At 42.7% G+C, this 26,852-nt stretch overlaps 2 protein-coding genes across 12 annotated transcripts in view; both read right to left on the bottom strand.

Moving 5' to 3' along the window:
• sptan1 (spectrin alpha, non-erythrocytic 1) overlaps positions 1 to 6,650 on the bottom strand; it is a 66,739-nt gene extending 60,089 nt beyond the window's left edge. For 7 of the 9 annotated variants that reach the window (XM_079658614.1, XM_079658615.1, XM_079658616.1 and 4 more), the window contains exon 1: positions 6,513 to 6,650. The gene's annotated coding sequence lies outside the window, so the exon portion shown is untranslated. Of the gene's footprint in view, positions 1 to 3,238; positions 3,379 to 6,512 lie in introns of those variants that run through there. The other 2 variants (XM_079658619.1, XM_079658613.1) reach the window with 2 other exon arrangements.
• Positions 6,651 to 7,573: 923 nt separating this feature from the next.
• odf2a (outer dense fiber of sperm tails 2a) overlaps positions 7,574 to 26,852 on the bottom strand; it is a 47,531-nt gene continuing 28,252 nt past the window's right edge. Inside the window, exons 7-19 of one of the 3 annotated variants that reach the window (XM_079658625.1) lie at positions 24,387 to 24,512; positions 23,681 to 23,755; positions 23,418 to 23,489; positions 23,184 to 23,300; positions 22,890 to 23,075; positions 21,895 to 22,004; positions 20,906 to 21,041; positions 20,553 to 20,663; positions 18,476 to 18,739; positions 11,203 to 11,303; positions 10,815 to 10,977; positions 9,890 to 10,015; positions 7,574 to 9,804 (exon numbers count right to left, since the gene is read on the bottom strand). In XM_079658625.1, the coding sequence (XP_079514751.1) occupies positions 9,634 to 9,804; positions 9,890 to 10,015; positions 10,815 to 10,977; positions 11,203 to 11,303; positions 18,476 to 18,739; positions 20,553 to 20,663; positions 20,906 to 21,041; positions 21,895 to 22,004; positions 22,890 to 23,075; positions 23,184 to 23,300; positions 23,418 to 23,489; positions 23,681 to 23,755; positions 24,387 to 24,512 (1,758 nt within the window). In that variant the 3' untranslated portion in view covers positions 7,574 to 9,633. Of the gene's footprint in view, positions 9,805 to 9,889; positions 10,016 to 10,814; positions 10,978 to 11,202; positions 11,304 to 18,475; positions 18,740 to 20,552; positions 20,664 to 20,905; positions 21,042 to 21,894; positions 22,005 to 22,889; positions 23,076 to 23,183; positions 23,490 to 23,680; positions 23,756 to 24,386; positions 24,513 to 26,852 lie in introns of those variants that run through there. The other 2 variants (XM_079658624.1, XR_013803908.1) reach the window with 2 other exon arrangements.

The raw sequence follows: 26,852 nt of genomic DNA, 5'->3' as shown, positions 1-26,852 counted from the left end.
CTGGAGACGCTGTAGTACATATGCCAGGCCTGTACGTGGCGCTGTACTCTGCCACAAAAGCAGAATTAGCCTTCACAAAAACAGGGCTGGGAAAGAGCAAATAGAGCGAAATGAGGCATGGCTAAAATGTATGATCTGTTTGGTATTTTGAAAAATAAACTTCACAGACATGTTTTATATAGGTATGGCCCTACAACATATGTCTCAAATATAGCATGATAGGTCCACTTTAAACAAATAAATAAAATTAAATACATGTGCGGAGGCGATTCACAATCAGGTCAGCTGTAGAGAAGACCCTCTCAGCATAAGATGAGGTTTGAGTCTGCGTGATCTGCGTGTAGGGAGGGGCAGCAGCCATATCATTAGCTAGAACTAGCTAGATCTGATGGATTTGGACATAAACGCGAGTGAAGTATAACCGGACACGAGAGAGAGAGATCAGCACCTGCAGCTCTGCCCGCTGTGAGGGACCGGTGAGCGGAGCAAAACACACCTTTAGACCTAACACATTTAGCTATGGCACTGTCGTATACATTGAATTATTCCATTTGATAATATAATAATAATAATAATAATAATAATAATAATAACTTAGGCACACAAAAAAGAAAAAAAGAGATTACAATAAAAATATTCATAACTCATATTCTCACACCTGAATAATTTTGAATATTCGAATATTCGATTAATCGTTCCCATCCCTAATTTGAACACTTACTTATATTATCAGATAAACAAATGATTATGCTTTACTTTTAAAATAATTTAAAGCTGAAATAAATCTGTTACAATGAACTTTCCAGATAAACATATTTGTCTCATCTGCATGGTAGAGTGTTGTTGACGCACCTAACATGGTTTGGTTTTTCATGTTCTGCCATTTATTTGCTATGTGTGTTTAAATGATGATTCTGTTGTAACTGCCTAGAAGGTCCTTTCAAACCAGAACTTACACAAACAGTGTAGCATTAACAGAAGTGATTGAGAAGTGACTCTCACATTACAACATTTTAGACAAATATAAATGAAGTTCAATTAAGTCAGATAGTAATCGAAACAAACTTTAATGACCTAAATTAAAATATTTGAAATATTCTAGCATGAGAACTGGGCTGTGCACCGCTCTCTGACAGCTCTATAAAGAGCGCTGTAACTGCTGATAACGCCTCCTCACATGTTGTATGAATAGATAACAGCTTTCCTTCTTCACCTCACTGCGGGGGTTTCTACTCTCTTGAGAAAACACCCACACACACACACCATCATATCAATATCAGCCAGCAGTCCTGATGGTTTCTATCCCATTAATGGAGGTAGTAGTCAAATAAAGCTACTTCCCTTTCTCCAATCTCTTATGAATAAAACGTATGGCATATTTAGAATGCAAAAATGGGTTGTAACTTGGAACTTTCCCAGCAAAGCAGCATGTGACTTTCATCACCACCCTGACAAAGTCCAATTTTAAAAAGGCAGCCAGCGCAAAATGATTGCAGCTTCAACCACCTCTCCGTTAGGGAATTCATATGCGGGGGAAAAAGCAGAACTTTAAGGAAAGTGTATCCTCTGTTGTATACGGATCTATATTAGTACTCCTTCAACTCACTTGGTAACCAGAGCTGTAGCTGAAACAATAATGTAAGGAATTCGAGCAACTGGATATAACTGCTCCGCCTGTCTAGCTACGTTAAAGCGTTAACAACAGGTGCCTGGAAGGATCGTAAATGAAAGGTAATGGTTGATCAATTAAAGGTGTGGTACGTAATTTTGGAGAAACCAGCTCGAGTGCACTAGAATTTGAAAGTACGCAGCCGGGAAAAATCTGCCCCTTCCTTCAGACTTCCTTACAGAGCCCCTCCTCCAAACACACACGAATGTGCACATGACCAATGAGGGCACGAGATAAGTTTGTGCACAGATGGAAGGCTGACAGGCAGGTAGGCTGTCGTGCTTTTTACAGTACTACGGCTTCCAGAGATGACATTTTTGTATGTATTTATTGTCAAAGCATTTAATATATTCATTGCTATTGGGATGTTAAGAGCATTCCCTGGAATATAACAACAAGTGTTTTTGAAGTGAATTACCTACCCCACCTTTAACTCCATAAAAATGACTGTCCAAAACATATTATAGGAAGCCTTTAACAAGGGCTATGTGCTTTCCTTCCTGGACTAAACACAATTCTGAACCCTTACAACGTATATACAGCAAATTGCTAATGATGCAAAACACGCCTTAGGATTATAGACGGTAGAATTCAAAGGGTTGACCCGAAATAGATTTTGGAGCTGAACTCCAGTCCGAATACATTTTTAGTTCAGAAATAAAAAGGAGCTTGTGAGCCAAGTAAAGAATGTGTGAAGTAATCTTGAGCGTTATTGTTAGCATGAAGAAGGCTACACCCCGCCATTAGACCTTGTCTCTGATAACACTGCAAACTTTCCAGCAGACTAATTCATGGCTTTGGCTCATTACATTATCATTAACAAGAGGTCCACAGAGGAGCGATGAAGTCATTCACTTCAACTCCCAGTTACTATGGTGAACCATCTGCGTAGTGCAGGTCATACTGACATCAGGCTGGGAGGATGGAAGCTAAAGGAATTTGCAGGAAATGGGAGAGTCTCATGAGAGCCGGCAAGCTCATTTTCTTTACTGTGGAGCAGAGGTGGAAGGATGAAGATGATGACGACATCACAGCAACAATACGGCCTTTCCTTTTCAAACCAACTGCAAGTGTTAACGCCCTATCTGAAATTCACTTCATATGGAATATACCATAAAAAGCTTATATAAAACAACACTATTAAGACCAATTCAAGCTGTATTATCTGAGCTTCTATCCTGTCAGTCAGTCAGTCAAACTCATCTTTCAATAATACTCCTGATGAGCTGATAACTAGCAGGTCGTTTTTGAAATGCATGAAGTAGGTAAAATTACCCTTTCATTTTCATGTAAAATATCACACAACAAGACATACAGTAAAAAATATACTTAGGTCTATCGAATAGAGTGTATGATACTGGAGTCATTCACCAACACTTCAGGATAGTCCTGGCTCATTATTATGTAAGGCCAAATGACGAATACATGTACAATTCCGATCAACAGCCACTTACTAACACCTCATGACATTCAAATGAATTTAAATAGGCCTACTACATTTTGTTCCGTACTAACAAATCAGCGTTGATAGTTTGACAGGATGAAAACAAGAAACCAAATCATACCCACATCAGAAACGGCTTGTGAGGATCCTCAGGTTTTCTTGTATCTGGGCTGATCAGAAGGCTACATCTGTGACGGAGTCTGCAGCAATGTGTACCTCTGCTGTACCTCCATAACAGTGTGATAATGACCAAAAAGCAGACTCATCCACTCCGCAGCAGACAGACGCAATGCACCTGCAGTGACTATGCTGTACTGAAGAGCACGCCAAGATGCAGCCCAGCCCATGCGCATCTCTCTGCTCTGTAACCCCTGCCCCCCCCCCCGCCAGCTCTCTCCCATCACTTGACTCAGCAAAACAGCATGACCACTGCCCAACACGGTTTTCAAATCTACTTTCCAATACTAACTTAAAAAAGACACACAGGCTCACAAAACACTCTCCGTGAGACGAATATGGATGATCCCTTGAGTTAAGGTAAAGGTTGGTGTTGATGTTGTGGATCTGTGGAAGGCTACACTGTGTAGGGTATAACATTGATTGCACAATCAGTACAAAGCTATCAGCAGTAAGTAGTCAGAGTAGGAAGATGCTTTTACAGGAAGCATTATGTTTGAAGTTCATCATGATAATGTTTCAGAAGTCAATACAATCAATGAGAACTGTACATGTGAGAAAGAAAACAACCAGACCCTCCCATCCAAGCAGAATCTCAAAATGTCTGGACAGGAGTTAGAAGCAGCACTAGAATAACATGAGTTAGCAGCAGGCTGCTCTCCCGTATCTGAGGCCCAACAAAACAGACAGCCAGAGGGAGAGGGCTATTTTTCATTTGGGTCATGGTCACCATGGAGTTATAATGAAAAACTATGTACTGGTTGAGTTTGGTGAAGAGAAATATGTAGATTTGATTCTCTGGAGCACAGCCCTTGGCATATAGCAACATCTACTTAGCTGTGTTCAAATGCTGCAAGTTATCAATATTACTCAGAATGTTGAAGGTGGGTGACAAATGACTGCAGAGCTGACCATGCAGAAACAACTGAGCCAATCCTCCTCAAATGGATTCCTAACATTATTACATTCAATACTAAAGGTCGACGTGCAATGCAATGTAATGTCGACTTTGCATGGCATGCAACCACAGATCACCGTTTTCATTTCCTGTTGCCCAAGTCCAGTTTGTAAGCCAAAAATGAAAAATGAGACAATAATGTAAAAGGAAACAAAGCCCCATTTGATTGTATGAGTCGCAGTTGTACAATGAAAAATAATTTTCATGGCATGCAATCAACTGACGGTATTACAATCCAATTAAAATGGGGCAGTGAAGCATCAGTTGCCCTGGGAATATCTGGGAAGTATTTTAGGTGGTGCTGTCCTACTTTACCTCCACGTTTCTGTATCACAGCATCATTAGGGCAGGCTCCAGTGCCTAGGCCTATTTATAGTCTGATAAGAGAATTTAATGAATACTTAGATCAGTCCTGTTATCTGTTGTTGTCATTTAACATTTCTCTGCCATTGGGCTTCCTGGATTTGAATGTAATGTAACAGCCAAATAACAAATGTAGCCTAAGTCATGAAGCAGTGTGATGACTACAGTCATCACTGAATGGACAACAACAAGCTGTAAACACAAAGCAACTCTCTAAGCCTGTCAAAAAACCCTCCACCAAGGACATGGCCTAGGCCCACAAAATATACCTCAAAGTATTTTTTGTGAACAACATTTTATGAACACTGTTAGAAATGCCACATTTCTAGACAATAACATTTAACAGATTTACATTATTTGAATATGTATATGAAATAGCACATGCATAAGCTTGGGAACTCAAAAACAATGTTTACATAGTATAATTAGATTCTTAAAAAAAAAATGTGTTTCCGTTGAGTCCCATGCTGCTTAATCCTTATCTTGAATACTGCTGCTTCCAATCTGAATTCTATTTACAAGTGGAGGCCAGTTGGTATGTGAAGCATGTGGCACCACCCTGACAGAGCCAGTTGTCTGGACAGTCAGCTGCAGAGGTGTCAAAATGCTTCTCCACTTTATCACAAGCCGGCACACAACCGTATCTATGCAAACTAATCATCTTTATGTAAAGTTTATTTTGAAATACCAGTGTTTTCATAGGCATGGTCAACGCCATAAACACTGCTAGCTACTGAAAGTGGTGGAAATTAACTCAGTACATTTACTCATATATTCTACTTAAGTACTTTTCTGACATGTTTTACTTTACTTTCCATTTAAAAAGGTACTTCAGACTTCCAAACCACCATATTTTAGAGCTGTTTAGTCTACTTTTATTCCACTACATGTATTCTATACTCACAGTTACTAGCTACTTTGTACTCACATGATATGACGATGGTATAATCAAGTACTGTGCCGATCATCTCCATAGTGACTGATACATAATCTGAGTAGTTCTTTCAACACAGGTTACTGACAATGCACAATCAAAGTGTCTCATAAACGGTTGAGGCATTAGATCATATGCTCCAACGAAAGCACACATGTGTGTTATTACCATAGAGTGTCAATATAAAGGCTATTACAGTGTTACAGCAAACAGAGGTGACAGCTGTGCCGCGTCCGAAACTCTTTGCTCTGGGCGGCTCCCTTCAGACATGGCCGACAAGCTAATGCAGCAACCTACATAACTTCGCCATTTTTAATCCAATTGTATTTAATTCATTCATTCATTCATTCAAAACCCACAATCAACAGACTGGGATTGAACACGTATTACATGAGTATTGTTTTATAAATGTTGGTTAGTGAAAATGTCACAAACGTCATCAGACTATCTAACGGTAGCTGATAAAGCTAGCAGCTCCTGACAAACCCTCGGGTTATGTTCGCTGAGGTGAAAATGTGTAATGCCTAATGCCATATACCAGCCTTTTCCTATTTTTAAAAGGACACTTTCAATACGGAAAATAGCCTTCTAATTATGCAGGTTGTCTTTATATAAACACGTAGCCCTATTCAACGCAGTATGTTAGATTCCAATGCAGGCGATATCGTTTATTATAATGGCTAACATAAACATTAATATCGCCAATCTTAAACTCAGACAGCATTAGAGACAGCCTTAGAAGGTCGTATATCGCAATTTTACCTACCTTACTGTAATAAACATTCAACAATAGAAAAGCTTGCAGCTAGCTAAACTTAGCCACCGAGCTAACGAACCCGTAGCAGCCAGAGAACACAAATTCGATTAACAAAACAGGGTAACGGTCCTTAGGAAACCACACTCTCAAATGTACAATGAGTCTGATTCGAAATGATTAATTTCAAGAGCATGTAAACATATTTCATACCTCGGTTTGTTCGAAAGAGCTTTCGAAGTGGTTGTCCAGGCGGATCGACGAAGATGATGCGAGACTGCTCTCCGGGATGGGTGTATTTTTTCTCAACCAAACGTGACGTAATTCTCTGCAGCTGTACGGAAACAAACGAAAAATACCGAACGAAAGCTCTCAGACCCTAACATGCTCAACTTTACAATACATTACATTTAATTTAGCTGACGCGTATAATCTGTTGTTACTGCATTTGCTTCAAATAAGCCAAATATTTCTTAGTGCTACGAAAAAAAGTATAACAAAAAAAGATTATATTATAATGATTTTTTCTTTAAATGTTCAGCAAGTATGGGGGATTTGAAACCAATCAGCGATTGTTGAAGTTTCAGAACCTTAAGCTGTAGGGTTGGTTTACATTTTTAGACCATATAGAATACATTATTAATTAGACATACACTTATTTCAAAACTGAACAGAAATATATTTGTAAGAAAACATTAGATAGGGCACGACATATTATTGGAGAGAGACCTGAGTGTTCATTTAATTCTGAAACATTGTGCTCTTATTCCTTACGCCTCAGCTATTTCCTTAAGGCAGAATGCACTGTAACATAACGTTTTCTTTCTGCAGCCATCAGTGTCTCTCTGTGAGGGAATCAGCTGACTACCACCAGGGTTTATCAGACAGACAATACACCATCAGTTCATATTGGTTGATACATTGTTTTGGATAGTTCATTCCCATTTCCAACTCTAATGTTAAGTTAAACAAATATGTCTTACATGCTATTTATTTTAATTGACTTTTACTTTGTGAATTTAAACAAGTCTTTTTAAGCTTTAGTCAACGTTGACACACTGTTGTGATGAGGCTGCTAATAGTAAATATTGGAGCAGCTGCTACAGGACACTATAACAGCTGTGATGATTGATTCACAGCTTATTTAACCGGACTGGCCCACAGACAAGTGAGCTAATGGGCCCAGAACAAAAAGTGTCCATTTGTATCCTCTTTGTAACTTTATCAGAAACATACAAAATAGGATGTGATAAAAGGGCTTCAGTCAGATTGACTCGGGTATAAAAACATGTTTTATTGACGTTACCAGTGAAAATACTGTACATTTTTAAGTTGATAAATACACTCTAAGACCAGACAACAACTATTGAGTTCACTATAATATTGTTTTCAAACGCGGTCTTGTCTTGTGCCAAAGGACAGCAGTAGCACCAATGTTTTCAGCTCCATTTGATCACAGAGCATAGATACGCTTAAAATAAGCAGATCATGTTATGGGTGGCTTGGCTACCGAGTTGTATAAATGTAAAAAACGGATCATAGTTTTAGTATAAAGCAGTCCAAATACAGTATGTAGTCTGGTAATTCTATTAATAGACATATTACAGACAACATTTCTAGCTGAGGTTGAACATAAAAATATGCTGTGAAGGCTTGATAAAGAAATTACCGTTTCCAATTGTTTTTGGCATTTCAAATACTATCCAACCCAAACATTCAATCTGAAAGCTTCAAGGCAGCGGCAAATAGGTGAAAAACTGTTGGAAATATAGGTTGAAAAAACCGCCAAAACAATGTCTTCAAAATGACATCAGATAAGCTCTCTCTCTGAACTTCTACAGCTTCTATTCAGTATGTCACTACTCGTTTTGCAGAGCAGTGGAGTAAACACTGTCAAGCTCCATTAGTTCCTCAGTGAGATCAGAACCTGAGTGCTGGTGGATCAGATGTTCAGCAGCAGAGCTAGGTAGATGAAGTGCTGCGAACCTTCAAACCCCGAGCATGTCAGAGTTTAACATTTTCTTACCACGCTGTGCTTTTGTAAACCCACATTAACCTGCATTATTATTCTCTCTGATCACAGTTGTTCACAGCATGTCCTGGTATCGCAACATTTAAATACAGTGACACAAGTTTGACTTTAATTCTCCCTTTAAAAAGCAAAACATCTTTTTTAGTTTTAGTGATGCCAACAGGTATCCAGTGACTGTAGCCAAATGACTTTATACACCACAGACCGTGTACACAGGCCGCAGTATTTCAGTATGAAAATTGGAGGGGAGATGATAGCTGCACACAGTTCCTTCGAGGAGCCCTTGTCTCCTTTCTGTAGTTTTCACAATCGTTTTTTTTAATAAGTCAAAGGTGTTGGAAATGAATTTAGTGGATTTAAGCTTCTGGTAAAATAAGCATGAGTAGAGTTAAAGTTGTTAGAGGTGAGTATAAATCTAGTCTTCAACAGTTGCCCTATCTCCGTGTATTTTGGGGTACAATTAGAAGTCACATTTTCAAATCATACATCTAAAGGCTTTGATATTACAAAATATCTATTTTTCAGATTTTTCTAATTTCTTTGATAAAATTGTATTGTCTACAAATTCATTTCTAAATACATTTTAACATAGATAAGTCTTACATTCTAAGAGCCCTACTAGATAACAGCCAATATATACTCTTCCTCCTCCCTGGTTTGAACCAAGTAACCAGGCAACAGACCGAGCATCTTAATGGCCTCCAGCTCTTGTGATGTGGAGGTTTAAACCCCCGTACGGTTTTGGACCGCGTGCACAATACTCTGACAGATAGTCTAGCTGCCAGCTCATAGAGTCCTATTGTTAACCCAGAAATGTTGAGCACCCCAAAGTTTTATGTTAGAAATGTATAGTACAGGCACATAGAAACTGCCAGAGGCTAACCTGCATATGTTGGGATACTTTTGGAGGGGTTTTGGGGGTTATTGAGGAGTCCATTTCTGACATTTTTACAGGATAACAAATGGCAGTTTTAACCAGGAAAAGCTAATAGTTGTACTCTCTTTGGGCTTATTTTGGTGCATTTTGGGTTGATTTTGAAGATTTAAGGGACTCTGGATCATTTGGATTGGACAAATTGCCTATTTATTTGAAAATAGAAAATATGTCAGCCATTTTTTTAGCTATTGACTGCATGCTAATTAATGCAACTTATACTAATTATGCGAATTGCCCAACATATGCAGGTTAGCATCCAGCAGATTCTATGTGCTGGGGACCCTTCTATACATTTCCAACATAAAACGTTGGGGTACTCAACATGTCCGGTTTCACAATGCTGGCAGCCAGACTAAGAGGGGCTGTCAGATGGGTGAGGGGGACCGCAGAGAGCCGCCCAGGGCCAGGTCTCCAAACACGTTGGTGTAGGAGGCTTTGAGGAACTGGACGTAGTTCTGCAGGCTGCGGTTTGTGGTATCTGACTGCTCCAGGCGATCTTTCACATCCTGCAGTCGGCTCTGGTACCGCCACTCCATCTGAGCATGACAAATACACCTTACAGACCTGCTGACACAGCTGATGCATACACATTTTAAATCAACTATTAATGGCTGCCTCTACCTCCTCTTTGCTGCGCCGCAGTTGGTTGATTTCGGAGGTATTCCTGCTAAGGTGAGTCTCTAGGTCAATGATCTTGGACTGGGTGGAGCGTTCTTTAGTGGCAGCAAGTCCTCTAGTTTCTGAAATCTGGAAAAGATATGACACATAAATTGGACTTAACAGTTACTAAGTACATTTACTCAAGTACTATACTTTGAGAGACTTTTTTTTGTTAGCTGCACCTTTACCAGCTTTGATAGCTATTTAATGCATTAATAATTATAATCAAAACATATTATAAATAATAAGTACTTTGGTACTTTAAGTATATTTTGATGCTAATACTTTTACTTTTACTTGAGTAACATTTTGATTGCAGGACTAGTAACAGAGTACCATCTGGTATAGAACTGAGTACTTCTCCACCTCTGGGACTTTATTACTCAGCAGAGGGTATACTACATTACATCCCATTACATTACATGTCACTTGTTAGACGCTTTTACCCAAAGCGACTTACATACTGTGTGCAATCCCCACAGGACCAATTTGGGTGAAGTGTCAGGGGACACAGCGGGATTGAGCCTGTGCGCCCCTAAGCCAAAGATCAGCGCACTAACGCACTGAGCCACACCTTCCCTATATACATTGGATAAACCTAATGTATCCCTATATTTGATGTCCCTAACAATATGCACTTACAGACATACAGGCTCATTTATCAGCCCGACATTCCCAAGCTGCAGAAACCCCTGCTGCTGAGTGCTCAGTTTTCCTTTTTTTTGCTGCACAACCCTGTTATTTTTGCTGAAGAAACTCTCTGTTTGCACCGCTTTTGTGTCAAAGCAAAAGTCTGAAACGATTGAGAAGGCTACGAGATACTAATGATATCTCCAGCTGTATTCTTTAATCCCACACTGTGTTTGACCAGTGTTCAGCTACAGACCTGTTGGCGAGCGTCACCCAGAGCCTCCTCCAGCTTCCGGCTCAGCATGGAACATTCCCGGCTCTTCTCTTCCAGGCGGAGCTGATTGCTGTGGATGGAGTCTTCCCGTTTGGAAATTACCGCCAGCAGCTCGCAGTTCTGACTGGCAGCCTCCTCCAGGTTTCTGCAAGATCAAAAACAATCAGTTAAATGTACAGTTATATTGTAGAATAAACAGCTAACCTGGTCATATCATTAAGAGGTTTTTTGTGTTTTAGGATCGTCCTAAAAATGCCCAACATGCAAAACTTAGAAACCAAACTTAACCTCATCTGCTAAGAATATTACTGATACATTGATCGTAATATTTCATAGTAAAACATTTCTCAATATCCTATTGGCCACTGACCTCTCCCCTGTCTCCAGTTTGTGCTGCAGCTGTCTGTTCTCGCCCAGCAGCAGCTTGTTCTTCTGTCTCAGGAGCTCCACCTGGCTGCCCTGCGTCTCCACCTAAAACAACACAGACTTCATCACATGACCTGGACTCAGTATCCAAGCATTTGTCTTCCTCGAGTTCTTCCTAAAACTGCATTTGTGTGGTATAGCAAGATTGATGTGGAAAAATGTACAAACATTTCTAATGCTGAAATAAACGTATTTGCACAAATGAACAATCAACAATACATGTGTGGACATTAATAGTGGCCTCTAATACATACCAACGTTGTAATGTCTACTCAAAATCAATCTTTGAATACAATCATGATTTTGTGATGCTAACTTGAAGTTGCATTTATTGTATATATACTAGGGCTGTCAAACGATTACAATTTTTAATCAGATTAATCACAGCTTAAAAATTAATTAATCATGATTAATCACCATTCGAACTATGTCCAAAATATGCCATTTCTTTATGTATATTGTTGTGGGAATGGAAAGATAAATGAAAGAAGGCGGATATATCCATTTAACATACAGTGTCCATCCATCCATCCATCTTCTCCCGCTTATCCGTGGTCGGGTCGCGGAGGTAGCAGTTCCAGCAGAGAGCCCCAAACGTTCTTTTCCCTGGCCACATCAACCAGCTCCCAGGCCAGCGAAGAGATATAATCCCTCCATCTGGTTCTAGGTCTACCCCTTGGTCTCTTCCCAGCTGGACGTGCCTGGAACACCTCCCTAGGGAGGCGCCCAGGTGGCATCCTAACTAGATGCCCGAACCACCTCAACTGGCTCCTTTCGACGCGAAGGAGGAGCGGTTCAACTCCGAGTCCCTCCCGGATGACCGAACTTCTCACCTTATCCCTAAGGGAGACAACAGCCACCCTGCGGAGAAAACCCATCTCGGCCGCTTGTACCCGCGATCTCGTTCTTTCGGTCATGACCCATCCTTCATGACCATAGGTGAGGGTAGGAACGAAAATGGCGCGGTAGACAGAGAGCTTTGCCTTCTGGCTCAGCTCCCTTTTCGTCACAACGGTGCGGTAAAGCGACTGCAGTACCGCTCCCGCTGCTCCGATTCTCCGACCCATCTCACGCTCCATTGTTCCCTCACTCGAGAACAAGACCCCGAGATACTTGAACTCCTTCACTTGGGGTAAGGACTCATTCCCTACTTGGAGTGGACAGTCCATCGGTTTCCTGCTGAGAACCATGGCCTCAGATTTGGAGGTGCTGATCCTCATCCCAGCCGCTTCACACTCAGTTGCGAACCGATCCAGTGAGTGCTGAAGGTCGCAGACCGATGAAGCCATCAGAACCACATCATCTGCAAAAAGCAGTGGTGCAATCCTTAGTCCACCGAACTGCAGACCCCCTCCCCCACGACTACGCCTTGAAATCCGATCCATGTATATTACAAACAGGATTGGTGACAAAGCGCAGCCTTGGCGGAGGCCAACCCTCACCTGAAATGGGTCCGACTTACTGCCGAGGACCCGGACACAGCTCTCGCTTTGGGAGTACAGAGATTGGATGGCCCTGAGTAGAGACCCCCTCACCCCATACTCCCGCAGCACCTCCCACAGTGACTCCCTGGGAACCCGGTCATACGCCTTCTCCAAGTCTGCAAAACACATGTAGACTGGATAAGTGTACTCTCAGGCCCCCTCCAGGATCCTTGCGAGAGTAAAAAGCTGATCCGTCGTTCCACGACCAGGACGGAATCCTGGTTCCTCCTCAATCTGAGGTTCGACAATCGGCCTGACCCTCCTTTCGAGTACCTTGGAGTAAACTTTTCCGGGGAGGCTGAGTAGTGTGATGCCTCTGTAATTTGCACACACCCTCTGATCCCCCTTTTTAAAAAGGGGAACCACCACCCCGGTCTGCCACTCCTTTGGTACTGTTTCCGACTTCCATGCAACGTTAATGAGACGTGTCAACCATGACAGTCCCTCAACACCCAGAGCCTTCAGCATTTCTGGGCGGATCTCATCCACCCCCGGGGCTTTGCCACTGTGAAGTTGTTTGACGACCTCAGTGACCTCCCCCCGGGAGATTGGTGTCGATCCCCCGCCATACTCCAGCTCTGCCTCTAACATAGAGGGCGGAGTTGTCGGGTTCAGGAGTTCCTCAAAGTGCTCCTTCCAACGCCCTAACACTCCATCAGTTGAGGTCAACAACGTCCCATCCTTACTGTACACAGCTTGGATGGTTCCCTGCTTCCCCCTCCTGAGGTGTCGGACAGTTTTCCAGAACAACTTTGGTGCCGCCCGAAAGTCCTTTTCCATGTCTTCTCCGAACTTCTCCCACACCCGCTGCTTTGCCTCGGCCACGGCTGAGGCTGCTGCCCCTTCGGGCCTGTCGGTACCTTGCAACTGCCTCGGGAGTCCCCCGTGATAACAAATCCCAGAAGGCCTCCTTCTTCAGTCGGACGGCTTCCCTGACCACCGGTGTCCACCAGGAGGTTCGAGGGTTACCGCCACTTGAGGCACCTAGGACCTTGAGACCACAGCTCCCTGCCGCGGCTTCGCCAATAGAGGCTCTGAACACCGACCACTCTGATTCAATGTCCCCAACCTCCACAGGAATGCCCGGAAAGCTCCGCCGGAGGTGTGAGTTGAAGGCCTCCTGAAAATGGGCCTCCTCCAGACGTTCCCAGTTCACCCGAACTACACGTTTGGGCTTACCAGGTCATACAGTGTATGTATGTTTATTATAACATTGTTCTGTGTGTCAAAATGAAAGACAGCCCACACACCTATCAATAGGGCCGGACTGGGACAATAAGTCAGGCTGGGAATTATACACCCAGCCAGGCCACTACCAGTTTTCTTTTGTGCCATTTTCCTGGATTTATTTGTCAATATTTACAGCGTTGCTGCCCATAGAGATAACCCTAAACTTTAAATCTACTACCCACAAATATGGACATGGGTTACTATTTTTTTTTTAAAAGTGCAAATCTATTTAGGAACCTATCCATGTGAACTTTTTTGTAAGTGGAGGTGGACCTCATTTCTCTAGGGGGGTTCGGGGGCATGCTCCCCCGGTAAAAAATGTTGGACTTAAATGCATCAATCTGGTGTATTTTGAGGGGGAAATGAAGAGACTACACCCATATGAAACAGAACTGTATACATTTAAATAATCATAAAATCATGAGAACATGGCCATAACCAATAACATACCATATCCAATATGAAAAAACATTGAAACTTGTTTATTTATTTGTTTTTGGTTCATTTATAGTTGTGAGTGTGTCTGGGCTCCTGAACCAGCCTCACCTGTCTCCCTCCTCTCCCCCCTGCTCCTCTTTGAGGCAGCAGCAAAGACTAGCTTTAGCCCCCCACAAGTTTTTTAAGTTTTTCTTGCCCTTTTTCACCTAGTTAAACATTTTTTTGTATTATTCATGCATATTTTACTAATCACTACCCCTTCAAATGGAAATATGTGTTTACATAAATGGTGACCAAACCGTCTGAGACCCACAGAGAACTTAGACTAAGTTAACTATCTAAACACTCAGAGTCCTTTACCTCACCTGAGCTGTAGTTATCAGTCTCTCATACCTCATTCACACCAACGCAACTCCGGTTCAAGCTCCGTGCTAGAGCTTTTCAGGTTTTTCAGGTTGGATAAAACGCCGGCTTCTTGTTGTTGTTCAGGAGTTGATCCCGCCCCTGCCCCTGCCCCCGCCTCGACGTAAGCGTGACGTATGTGGTGCTTTTGCTCTGGCCGTAAAAAATGTTGGTGCTCGAAATTAACCGGATTCCGGAGCTAAGAGGCTGCTCCGCTGCGGTGTGAAGAGGAAAACCCGGTGCTTTTCAAGCTCCAGCTCCGAACCGGCCCTGAAACACCGTTGGTGTGAATGAGGTATCAGTCTGAAAGAAGAGGACTCTCCTCCACCTTGTTGACAGCTCATTATATCCGTTAGCGCAGCTAGCTAGCACCAGATGCTAAAAACAACAATACACGTAACCGGTGCGCGCGCTTTCTCTCTCGCGCCACACATACACACCCTCCCGAGCTTGAATGACAGGCAGAGACCAATCGAGGGCATTAGTGTATGATCTGTATGAAAGTGGCCATGTCGGCAGGCCACATCATGTAGACAGCCAGTCACCCTCTGTGAGGCAGAGTCAGAACCCACATTTGCGCAGTGTTGCGTTCACAATACATATATCAAAAAAAAAATCCTCAGGCCAGCAGGCCACTTAACAGGCCAGGCCATCGGGAAACCTCCCGTTCTATTTCGTATATGGCTTCGCCCTCTAAGGCTATCGCTATTGGGTAATCCCCCTGTGCACCCGCGCAGCACTGAAACACTTGTAGTCCACGCCCACCCGCAAGGTGGACCCCACCCTCGGGCTCCCTTCCGGTATAAATAGGAAGGAGGCCCGACAATCTGCTCCCTCTTTTCTTCAGCACACCGTTACTGAAGCACAAGAGGCACTTCAATTGCAGAGTAAACATGAGTAACAATTGTGTGAGAGATTGTTCCTCATGTGGCTCTGGGTTCATAATGAGTTATGACCAGCACACAATATGTGAATCCTGCCTGGGGTCAGAGCAAGCGTACGCGGCTCTAAACCAGCAGGTAGCATGCACAGACTGCGCACGTCTCCCCTCGGGCGACAGGAAGCGGAGAGCAGACGGTCTTGCTGCTGCGGCCGAGGAGGACGATCCAGGCTTACGAGCCTGCGGAGGCGGGCCTTGTGTCCCTGGGGCCGAGTGCCAGGCAGGAGTCCAACAACTCCTTCCCCGCCTCTCTCCACGGTTCACCGTTCGGTTCTCCCCTCCCTCTTCTCCCCCGGACGGGGGAGACAGAGTCGGAGCAGGGTACCAGCTTGGCGGCCGAACATGCTTTCCCCCTCTCCGTCACCACAGCGCTACCAGCGATAGGTGGCATCCTAGGGGAACTGCCGGAGATCATACGCAAGGCGGCCGCCTGCAGATATCTCCCCGTTCCCCTAGCTCAGGAGAGGTGTGCTCCGGACGACATAACCAGAGTTTTTTCGCGGGTGCAGACGGTCAGGAGTGACCCGATCTGCTCACGCTTCACGGCCATCAGGAGGTTCCAGGAGGGGGCGGCGGCAAACCCGAGGACCCTGAAGGCTCCGGTGGCCACATTTCTTCACCTCACCAAGGTGGAGGGGTTCACAGATGCTGGTTTCCCAGCCACCCCTTCTCTGGAGCCGAGCCTTACGGCATTTTTTGGGGTAAGACGGGCCAACATAATCGCCGGACGGCGCCCTACGTTGAGCTCCCCCAGAGAACAGTATGTCGCCCGCCAGGCTGACCGGGTGCACCAGTGTGCCTTTCAGGTGGCGGCGAATAACATCGCGCTGCTCTCCAACTCGGTGGTGACACTGGTAGAGCGGTCCACCACCTAGGCAGAGGAAATCAGCAAGGCGGCCAGCACGGCGCTCACTCTGTGCGCGTCCGTCGCTGTCTCCCAGGTGAGGATTTCTGTGTGGGTGACACAGATCCAGCGACACCTCTGGCTGCAGCAGGCGTCTGTTACGGAGACGGCCAGAAAAGTGCTACTGGACGCTCCAATCAGCCCGGACGGGCTGTTCGGACCCCAGCTCCTTGTCATGCCAGGAACGTTGGAAGCCATCAGGACCATCCAGGTTAAATGTTTTCTGCTCAGAGAATAAAACTTTCTTCCACCTTTCAATGTCCCATGTTTTGTGCTCCCTTGCAAAGTCCAGATGGGCAAGGTGGCATTGGAGGAGACATGTCCTTCAAAGACTTTTATGTTCTCGAGGCCCTTCTCTCGCAGATGCCATTTTTATGGTTATTGGGCTGCAGTCAGCATCAAGGGCGCCGGAAGCGGGGTGGCCAGGGGGCCATTGGCCCACCCCCTTTTCAGCCCTGCCCCACATTTTCGCAGCGGCAGATGCCGCGGAACACTGTACAAATCCCGTTTCAATAATAATCTAAAACGCGATCTGATCTAGCTGTGAATATTTTGTTATTTTTGATTGTTAAATTCAATCTCACTAGCTACAGGAATTTTTGAAGCTTGTAAAGGGAAGATGACAGCTCTCACTCGCCACGATCTGCTCTTCCACAGCGCCCTCCCCCTCCCTCCCGCTGAAATTATGAATGTAAGGTGTATAGTAATCATAGATAACATGACAGGGTCCGTTACAGTTTGTTTTTATCTGATTTCAAATAAACAAAGTCTTGGCTTTCAGAATATTAAATTGTTTCGGCAAATTCAGATGATAAATACAACTTTGAAAGCTTGTAACGGCATAATTACAAGCAGAGAACGGAGTAACTTTACGTCATGCGGGCATAACAACAGCCGGTGTTTCTCGTGAGTGTTTTCCCCGGGAAACAAACACAATGCACACAAACGCAAAAATACACAAACACACACGTATATACACTTATATACACGCGGCGCGGAACACTGTACAAATCCCGGGGTAAGGTGTAGGGTGTGATTTGGGATTGGGCCATACACACGCACTTTTTTGGCCCCCCCACTTCTAAAATGAATCCGCTGCGCCTGGTCAGCATCTGTAACGGCCTTCATTAGGGTCGAAGATTGGCCTGTGTCTTTACGGACGGCTCGTAGGATCCTCCGGCGCAGGGGACATTTGATTGGGTCTACCACTTTACTTTTTTGTCCAGTAACCCTCGGGATCTTTTAAGAAATGTAAAATGAGCGTCTTACTGCGTCCAGCCTCAGCAGCGATGGCGCGGTGCGGAGGCCTTGTGCAGCTCAACAATCCTGCCACGTTCAAAGACAGAAAGCCTTTTCTTTGTTGCCATCAGGAGGTCATGACAGTGTGAATGCCTGTCTTAAACAGCTGAGGAACAGCCGGTTTGATTTGAAATGCGTTTCCAATAAATTACCTGTTTGGTCTCTTGCTCCTGTTTCTTCTTTTTGCATTTTGAAGCTCTACTAACAACCTGGTTACGATTCACTAGTGCCAAAAGACAATTCTTGTAATTTTTTACCCCGGTCTTAATATTTGTTCTGGAGTGCATTGTTCTCTCACAAAGGTAACTCAAAGTGCTTCACAAACCAAACCAAAAACAATAAGCCCAATACTATCTCCCCCTTCCCAATAATAAGCAACAGAGTGTAACACAAAGCTTTTAAAGCGATTAAATAGAACACTTAATACCAACACAGGACTGAATAAAACAGGAGTAAAATAATAAAAACAAATATTATAATAAAAAATAAAGATAATCTAAATATATATGTCAGTTCTGACCTTCATGCGTAGGTCGGTCAGGGTGGTGCTGAGCTCCATGCTGCGTCTCTCCTGGCTGCGCTCCCTGTCCTGGGTCTCCTGCAGCTGGAGTTCGGAGCGTCGTACGGCTTCAGGAAGAGGCTCCAGCTCCGCCGAGCGCTCCAGCAGCTCCCTGCGCACCTCCTCCAGCTCCTGCTCCAGCCCCCCTCGCACCGCCTGGGCCTGCCGCTCCGCCTGAGCCAGCCGAGCACGGTACTCATCGGCTTCGCCACGGGTTTTCCCAACCTGTGCAGCGTGTTTAGCAGAAAGAAAACCTGGCTGCAGACTGCTGTGCTATCACAATCTCACACTGCTGCACACCAGTATGAGACAGTTGTACCCCACAGGCCACCAGAATGCTGAGCCCCTGTGCATTCACAACTTCAAACCATTCAACCTTTTGCATCTCACACATATATCTATTATTACAATAAGCAGTATTTTTATTTCACATTACATGTTACGGTTGACGCTTTTATCCAAAGCGATTTACATACTCAATACTGTGACAACACACAGCAATTTAGGGACACAACGACATGCTGACTGCAGTGGGGTTTGAACCTGTGACCATCTGATCCCCATACCAAGGCCATCTGATCCCCATACCAAGGCTCTATCCACTGCGCCATATGCCACCCGTATTTCACTATACAGCATTTCATTTTACATTCCATTTTTTTAGCTCATCTTATTCTATTTTACCTGCGTATAGTTAGCTTCTCCTGCATTACTTGCACATAAGTCTTGTAACATTCTCTTGAATTATTTTATTGGTTTTGTTGTAACATACATTGTTCTAAATGTCCCATCCTTTTTATAATGTCTCAACACCTAATTTAGTGGGAATGCTGTATCAGCATACTTGTTCTTCTACGGACAAATTCTTTATTATTATTCCGCCGGGTTATTTTGCTGCTCTTCTTCTCCACATAGCAGAAACATAAAAACGTTCAGCTCGGTCGGGAATCGATTGCTATTACTTATCTCATTCATAACTTTCATAATTCCAGGGATACATCCCATAATTCATCAAATTGTTAACATGGAAGTCAATGGAAAAACATGATGTTGTTGTAATTCCTATGCAAATGGTCAAAACAGCAGCAGACATATAGGTTGTCATCATATGCCGTTTCCATGGAAACGCACCACTCGCCATAAAACACGATGTTGCCGTAACTCAAATGGTCAAAACAGCACCAGACTTCAGATGATGGCTAATGGTCCAGCCTTCAACATGTCTATGTGCCATTAGTGATTTTTCCTCAAAAGCCGTTGCCATGGCAACGCATCCCTCGCCGTAAAACACGATATTGCTATAACTCCTATGAAAAACGTCAAAAAGTGGTGAAACTTCACGTGTGTCCTAACAGTCCTGCCGTGACGACATCTACGGGAAAGTTTTGAGATTTCTTCAAATGCCGTTGCCATGGTAACACAAGGCTCGCCATGACACACGGTTTTCTCATAACTTCAGTGAAAATGCTCCAAATGGCCCAAAACTTCACAGGTTTGGTAACGATGCAGCCATCAACGCATCTAAGCGTATTATGGGGTGTCATCAAATGCCGTTGCCATGGCGACAGATCATTCGCCATCAAGTTAGTTAAAAAGTTTGCAGTTCAAATATTCTGCTGCTTTTCCAAGCCTTTTTACTTTCTTTTCTTCTCTCATCACACATTCAAGCCCCCTATGTTCATGAATCATTTCAATCTAAATTCTTCACTTTCTTCTTACACATTACATTTCAGCATAGCAGTTCAGCGTCAGCTTTTCAGCATAAAGCATTCCCACAAGCAATTTCTTCAGGAATTGCATTCTCTAGTAAGTTACTAATGTCACTTAGTTCTTAAAATTGCTCCTCTTCATTTTTAGCCAAGGATGTGTACTTATTTGTCTTTATTTTATTATATGAGGAATGTCTTGTATATATTTATGTTGCATTGTGAGAGGAGCCTGGGACTTAAGATCTATATTGCCACAACTACACTGTGGCTCTGCAAATGAAAAAAAGCCTCTGAACTTTGAACCTAGTAGTACAATGTGCTCCACACACCTGGATCTTGTAGCTGTCCAGCAGGCTCTCATACTGCAGGATGGATGCTTTGATCTGCAGGAGCTCTGACTGAGACAAGGCCAGCTTCTCCTCCACTGCAGAGGCTGTAGCCTGACAGGAACACAGAAGCTGTTATCAGTTATCAAACACACCAACAGATATTCCTCCTAATACAAGTCAACGGGAGTCTTTTGTAATAAAAAATGGGAGTAGGGAGGCTATTGTCCACGACATAAAAGCGACACAACAGATGTGTAGAAATTGTATCAGTATATGGTCAGTTTGCCATTCAATAAATGTGTCTTCACTGAATAATAATTAGTGACAGCTTTGTTGGACTGTTGGAGTTTCACCTTAAGGGCCTGGGTCTCCAGTTTGGCCCCGGTGCTCTGTGAGGTCAGTGCATGCAGCCTCTCCAGCAGGGCCTCTCTCTCTGCTCGGCCTTTATCCCCCGCACTCTGCAGCTCCTCTGTCAGCTCTGCTGCACGGCTGCATCAAATAACACAACACTCATCAAATATTCATTTGTATAACCAAAATGGTGGAGTTCTGAACCAGAAGTAGCTGTTCACTGATTCAACTGTTTTACTTTGACATTTTAATTTTAATTTTTAAATAAAAAAAAAACAATTAAATAAAAGATGTAGGCGCAAATTAAATTCACAACTGGTCCAGGCGTGTTGTCTGATGGTGTCAACAGGGTAACAATACTAGTTTGACACGATAACTGTGTTACTGAAAAACTATAGTGCAAAATAAATCACTTTTCTATGATTCAACTAGCATTTTTCGGCGCAGTGAATACAATTCTGAAGTTGCTAGAAAATATCTCACTCCAACAGTACCTGACATACCTGCATATCTCCAACCTTCAGTATGAAAGATCACCCCCCTAGGTCAAGGTTAAGGTACGTTTATTTCAACAGCACATTTTCCGACACAGAGGCAACTCAAAGTGCTTTACATCAATATAAACAAACAAAAGTTAAGAAAGAAGACAAAAGAAAGAACCACAATAAATAAACACAATGGAATAACAGATTCATAAAGACCATTCATAAAAGAGATAATAAGCAGTTTAAATCAACATTGTAAATAATACAGATGATGCTGGAAGAGGTGTAATAATAAAACTAAGTTAAATTACTTCTGGGTTAGCAGCAGTAAAAATAAATGTTATTAACCACGACTTAAAAGAACTCAGGCTTGGTGAGGACCTCAGCTTTTCTGGAAATTTTTTCCAGATGTGCAGCACGTAAAAACCACAGACTGTATATATAAAGGTAAAAACTAAAAGTTTAAAAATGTTTTAATGAAAATAATTAACCCTGTCTGTGGTTACCTGTTCAACCGAGATAGCTCTAGCTCAAGTTTACTCCTGTCCTTCTCTTCCTGGGCATGGCGACTCTGCCAGGCCTCAGCTGCAGACAGTGCCTCCAGCAGCTGCTTCTCCTGTGGGAGACAGAAAAGTACTGGCATCAAAATATCCTTAAAGTACCAAAAGTAAAAGTATTCATTGTGCAGATTGGTCCATTTCAGAACAATATATATTATATGTTTTATAATGATTGATCATTAAAGTGTTATCACAGCTGGTAAAGGTGCAGCTAGTTTGAATGACTTTGTATCGCTGCTGCGGCCCCTAAACCGTAGAACACTCTGGCCCTCCACATTAAACAGGCTTCTACACTGTCAGTTTTTAAATCTCGTCTTAAAACCCACCTCTTCCCCTTAGCATTCTGTACTTTGTAGATTGTTGCTTTTAAATGGAATATTGTTTTTACTATATGGATTCTTGTTTATTTTGTGTTCTTACCTGTATTTGTTTTTGTTTTGTGAGCTGAGCTGTGTGATTTTGCATTTCTCTTTACAGCACTTTGGTCTGGAGGTCTTAAAGTGCTATATAAATAAAGTAGGATTAGATTGGGTAGCTGGTGAATTTACTCCAGGTGGAACTAAAGTCTGATTTAAGACTTGATTATATTTCACATCATTAATGCAAATGTGTAAAGTAACTAAAGGTATTAAATACATGTAGTGGAGTAAAAGTACACGATATACCTCTGAATTATAGTGTAGTAGAAGTAGCAAAAAATTGAAATACTCAAGTTAAGTAAGTACCTCAGAATTAGAGTAAATGTACTTAGTTACTTTACAGCACTGCTTTAACTTGATTCTGTTACAGACAGCAGTGCAACCAAAAGTGTAGGATGGAGCTTGAAGCTGGCTTTAAAGGTGAACTCAAAGGAACAATCAATGGAATGAATAATAAGTGTATCTAATGTGTTGTGCAATGTTTTGTGACTGCTTTAACAGAAGTTCTTCAGAGCAGCGCACCATGTCCAGCAGCTGGACACTCAGCTGGCCCGCCGTGTCCTCGCTGCGCTCTGCCCGCTGTTTCTGAGCTCGCGTGGTGCGTTTCAGAGCCTCTCGATCTGCACCGGCCTGCCGCCTCAGCCCCCCCAGCTGCTCCGTCAGACGCTCCATCTCCACCTTCTGCTGGCTAGCTGCTCGCTCCAGGTTCTGAACCAATGGAAAATAATTAAACCTACAATTAAACTACAAACAAGACCTCAAACATAACTTGCCAGCTCAATCATTTTAATAGTGATGGCTCATGCCAGGACAGACCTTTATCTGCACAGTCAGCCTATTGTTCTCAGCCTCTTTGCTCCGCAGCTGTCCTTGTAAATGAGCTCTGGTTGACTCCAGACTCTTGGACAAATCAGATGAGCTCTTGGCATTGTCCTGCACCCCAATAACACAGTAGAATGTACAATAGGGAAAACTGGTCTTCTGCTTTGGTCTAGAAGCTGTTAGAAAACCCTGAAATGCCTCGGTGAGATATTGCTCTGTACACGGTACCTTCTCACTGTCCAGAAGTCTGCAGAGTTGATTCGCTTCTCTGTCCTTCTCTTGAAGTTTTACCACAAGCTGCTGTAAGGTAAAGCAAGGCAAACTTTATTTATAAAGCACATTTTACATACAGGGAAAAAGTTCAATGTAGGTAACACAGAGATACAACAAATTATGTCTACATGTATGCCAAAATATATGATAGAAGCCTGCCTAATGCAAGGCTAATTCCAATGAAATGAGTAGATTCACTGGGCTTCTCCCACACTCACAGCGTTGTGTGCCTCTGTGTCGGTCAGTCTCTTCAGAAATGCGTCTTTTTGCTCGGACACTCGCTCTGACTCCATCTGCTCACACATGGAAATCACTCTGCTTTAGAAACACTTGCTGTAAACTGCAGCTGAAAGTCACATTAGACACATATTCATGCACCTGAAGTAGGCAATATGACAACATTATCTTAATATGTATTTGTATGCATTAGTCAACTGTCAGAAGCATTTATCTACCACATGGAAACTATTCAGTTAACATCTCTGGCTGTATTGTATAAAGTTCATTTAGGCCTTGTAACTAATTGAAGTGAATATAACTGCACCTTCCTTGTTGTTCGGAGTTTGAATCTCTATGGTCTTTGCACTTATTGTAAGTCACTTTGGATATAAGCCTCAGCCAAATGTAATGTAACATGATGTAATGTATATCAGTCAATGTGCTTTAATATTTATGGAAATATTTGATGAAATCCAATGTTGCTTTTTATATTCATATTTTTTATATTATATATAAGAGTCTGGTTTGAATTTCCCTTCAGGCTGCTGTTCCTCGAGATACAGTGTTGAACATAGAAATGGAATAGTAAATACATCATGAGCATCACAGAACTAATGAATGTGTTTCCTGTGCATCCGTCATGGGACTCCCTGTGATCAGCAGAAGATCAGAGACTGTTCTGCAGAAATTTCCCCCCCCCCATACCTGGGCCCTGTGCTGCTCTCTGAGGAGGGGTCGCAGAGTTCTGTTTGTGGACTCAAAGGTGTCCAGCTTCTGTAGCAGCAGCTCCTTCTGCTGGGCCAGGCCTGCAGCCTCTGAGCCGGACAGCCTCTGCAGCACACAGGAGGGAACTCTTCTGACACCATGCAACATAGGATATAACTAAAACATTCTGAGGAATGTTGTCTGTGTGACTGAAACTTGGCTGAGTGTCCCGATGCTAACATTCCCCCCGCTGAGTAACTATTAATAGCATTAGTTGTATTGTTAAGGTACAAAAAAGAATATCCATAAACGTTAGCTCACTTTTAGCTGAGTATTTCAACTGTTTATCTATTACATTTTTGGATTCTTGCACCACATTCCTGCATCGTTTCTGAACATCTTTAGATTACCACTGGATTGAGTTAACGACCGACAGGTGTGTTTTTTTCGCAGCTCCTCTCCCTTCTAGCCGTGATGTCACCCACTCTAAGTCTTAACCAGCTCTCCCATTAATTCCTATGGGGCAAATTATCGCAGTTTTCTGCGATTTGCATGAAAACGGCAAGGCGAATCTCTTATAAAAGACCTAGCAACCCAATCCAGGTCATTCCGCGCGTTTTGATGTGTTTTTTATGTGTTTTGTGTCAACGCTGCCGGACGAGTAGCCTGACAACATTTATGGCGCAAGAAGGAGAATAAGATGAGACTAGAAAATGCATTTCCTGCTGAAAATGCGTGTGAAATCACTGTGAATGCTGTAAACTGTGAACGTTTGTTTCTGAATTTAGCTGAAAATGTAGAAAAAGCTGAATATATTAGTTGCATGGTCTCTGTAGCTGCTTTTAGCTACAGAGACCAAGTCAGTGTGTTGCTGAACTGAGCGGAGAAATTCAGAAAAGTGAAATGATTTGAATCAAAATGTTTACAGCTCAAATGCATTGCAATGACTTTGTTGAAAACTTAAAAGTGAAATGTTAAACGGGAAGAGTAGGAAAAATATAGAAGAAGCTCAATATTTAAAAGAAAAGGTTTAAAAAAGGTATAAACAACAACATGTATAGCCTTGATGTCCTGAAATAGCTGAATAATGTAATAGTTGAATGGTTTCTGCAGCTGAAAATAGGCTGAAGGAGTTAAATATCAGATGTAAGTAGTAGTGAATTAATTTGTATTAAAAAGAGAAAAGAAAGTAAAAAGGCTTGGGAAAGCAGCAGAATATTTTGACTGCAAACCTTTCGACTAAAACCAAATGTCACCAAAAATGTGTAAAATATGTGGAACATGTTGAACTCAGTATGAAGTCTCCATCAGACAGAAAATAATAGGCTGAGACAGTCTGTTAAAGTCCAGTGTGTTTGTCAGTGTTTGTTTCTGTACTGAGCACCTACTCATAACACCTGTGTGAGCCCAGAGATCAAAGATTTCCATGGTGATGTGCAGTAATCAGTGAGAGGAGAGCCTTTCCATTGGTCTGAATGAGAGATAAACTTCTTTCATTTAAACGTTTTGTTGAAGAACCGTAGCAGATATCTGTGAAATTTCAACACGTGAAGCGTCTCAGGACCCTGACGAGCGTCTGAAGTGTGCTTTTTGTGTACTTTTGGGTCAATAATGTGGCCTTTTTGGCAGATTAACTAAAGGTGTGCGGCTGCTGCTGTGAAGAAAGAGCAGGCTGTATTTACAATAGGCCTTAATGGAGACATGTTGAAAGTTTTTGTCACTTCTTGCAAAGGGTTGTGCGATTATGGCAAAAATAATAATCACGATTATTTGGGTCAATAATTGATATCACGATTATTCATTGACCATTTATTGAACTTTAAAACAAATACTATTTTACCAATAAAGAAGATCAACAAATATGTTGGAGCTGAAGTATTATTTGAGTTATTTGAAGTATTAAAGTAACGTGTTATGGCAGGAAAGTTCAATCTGGTATATTCATTTTAATGTCACCTTATATAGAATGTGTGTTAAACTTGTGATTTCTACATTGAGTGACTTCTGCCTAGCAGATACCAAGAAGAGGCCCCTAGGGTCTCTCTGTTAATTATCAATAGTCCTTGCAATTAACAGGGGAAGTCCCAGATACATTTTCAGATAATGTAGTTAAAGTCTTGTAGAATTAATGTTTATCTCCTACACATCCTGCAGGCCTTGAGACTTGGGTCACCCAGCAGTAAATGAGATAAAGGTCCTTTTGAGCTTATCAATAAAATGTATTCATTCCTAGTAAGCTGACTTTGGGGTGAAGGGAAGTTCAGGGAAGCCATTAAGCGATAAGAACAATTAACTTCTGTTAAAGATACATGATACGATGTTTGTGTGTTGAGGATGTTTAGGGGGAATGAGTATGTGTCCTGTCAAAGAGTCCTCTGTCATGACTCCGAATCATTGATTGGGGGATCTGCCTGAGGGCAGAGGGACAGAAACACACACACACACACACACACACACACACACACA

Source organism: Notothenia rossii (assembly GCF_949606895.1).
Source record: "Notothenia rossii genome assembly, chromosome: 11".
Classification (NCBI taxonomy): domain Eukaryota; kingdom Metazoa; phylum Chordata; class Actinopteri; order Perciformes; family Nototheniidae; genus Notothenia; species Notothenia rossii.
Note: the sequence above shows the minus strand (reverse complement) of the source record. Positions and strands in the feature narration are given on the sequence as shown.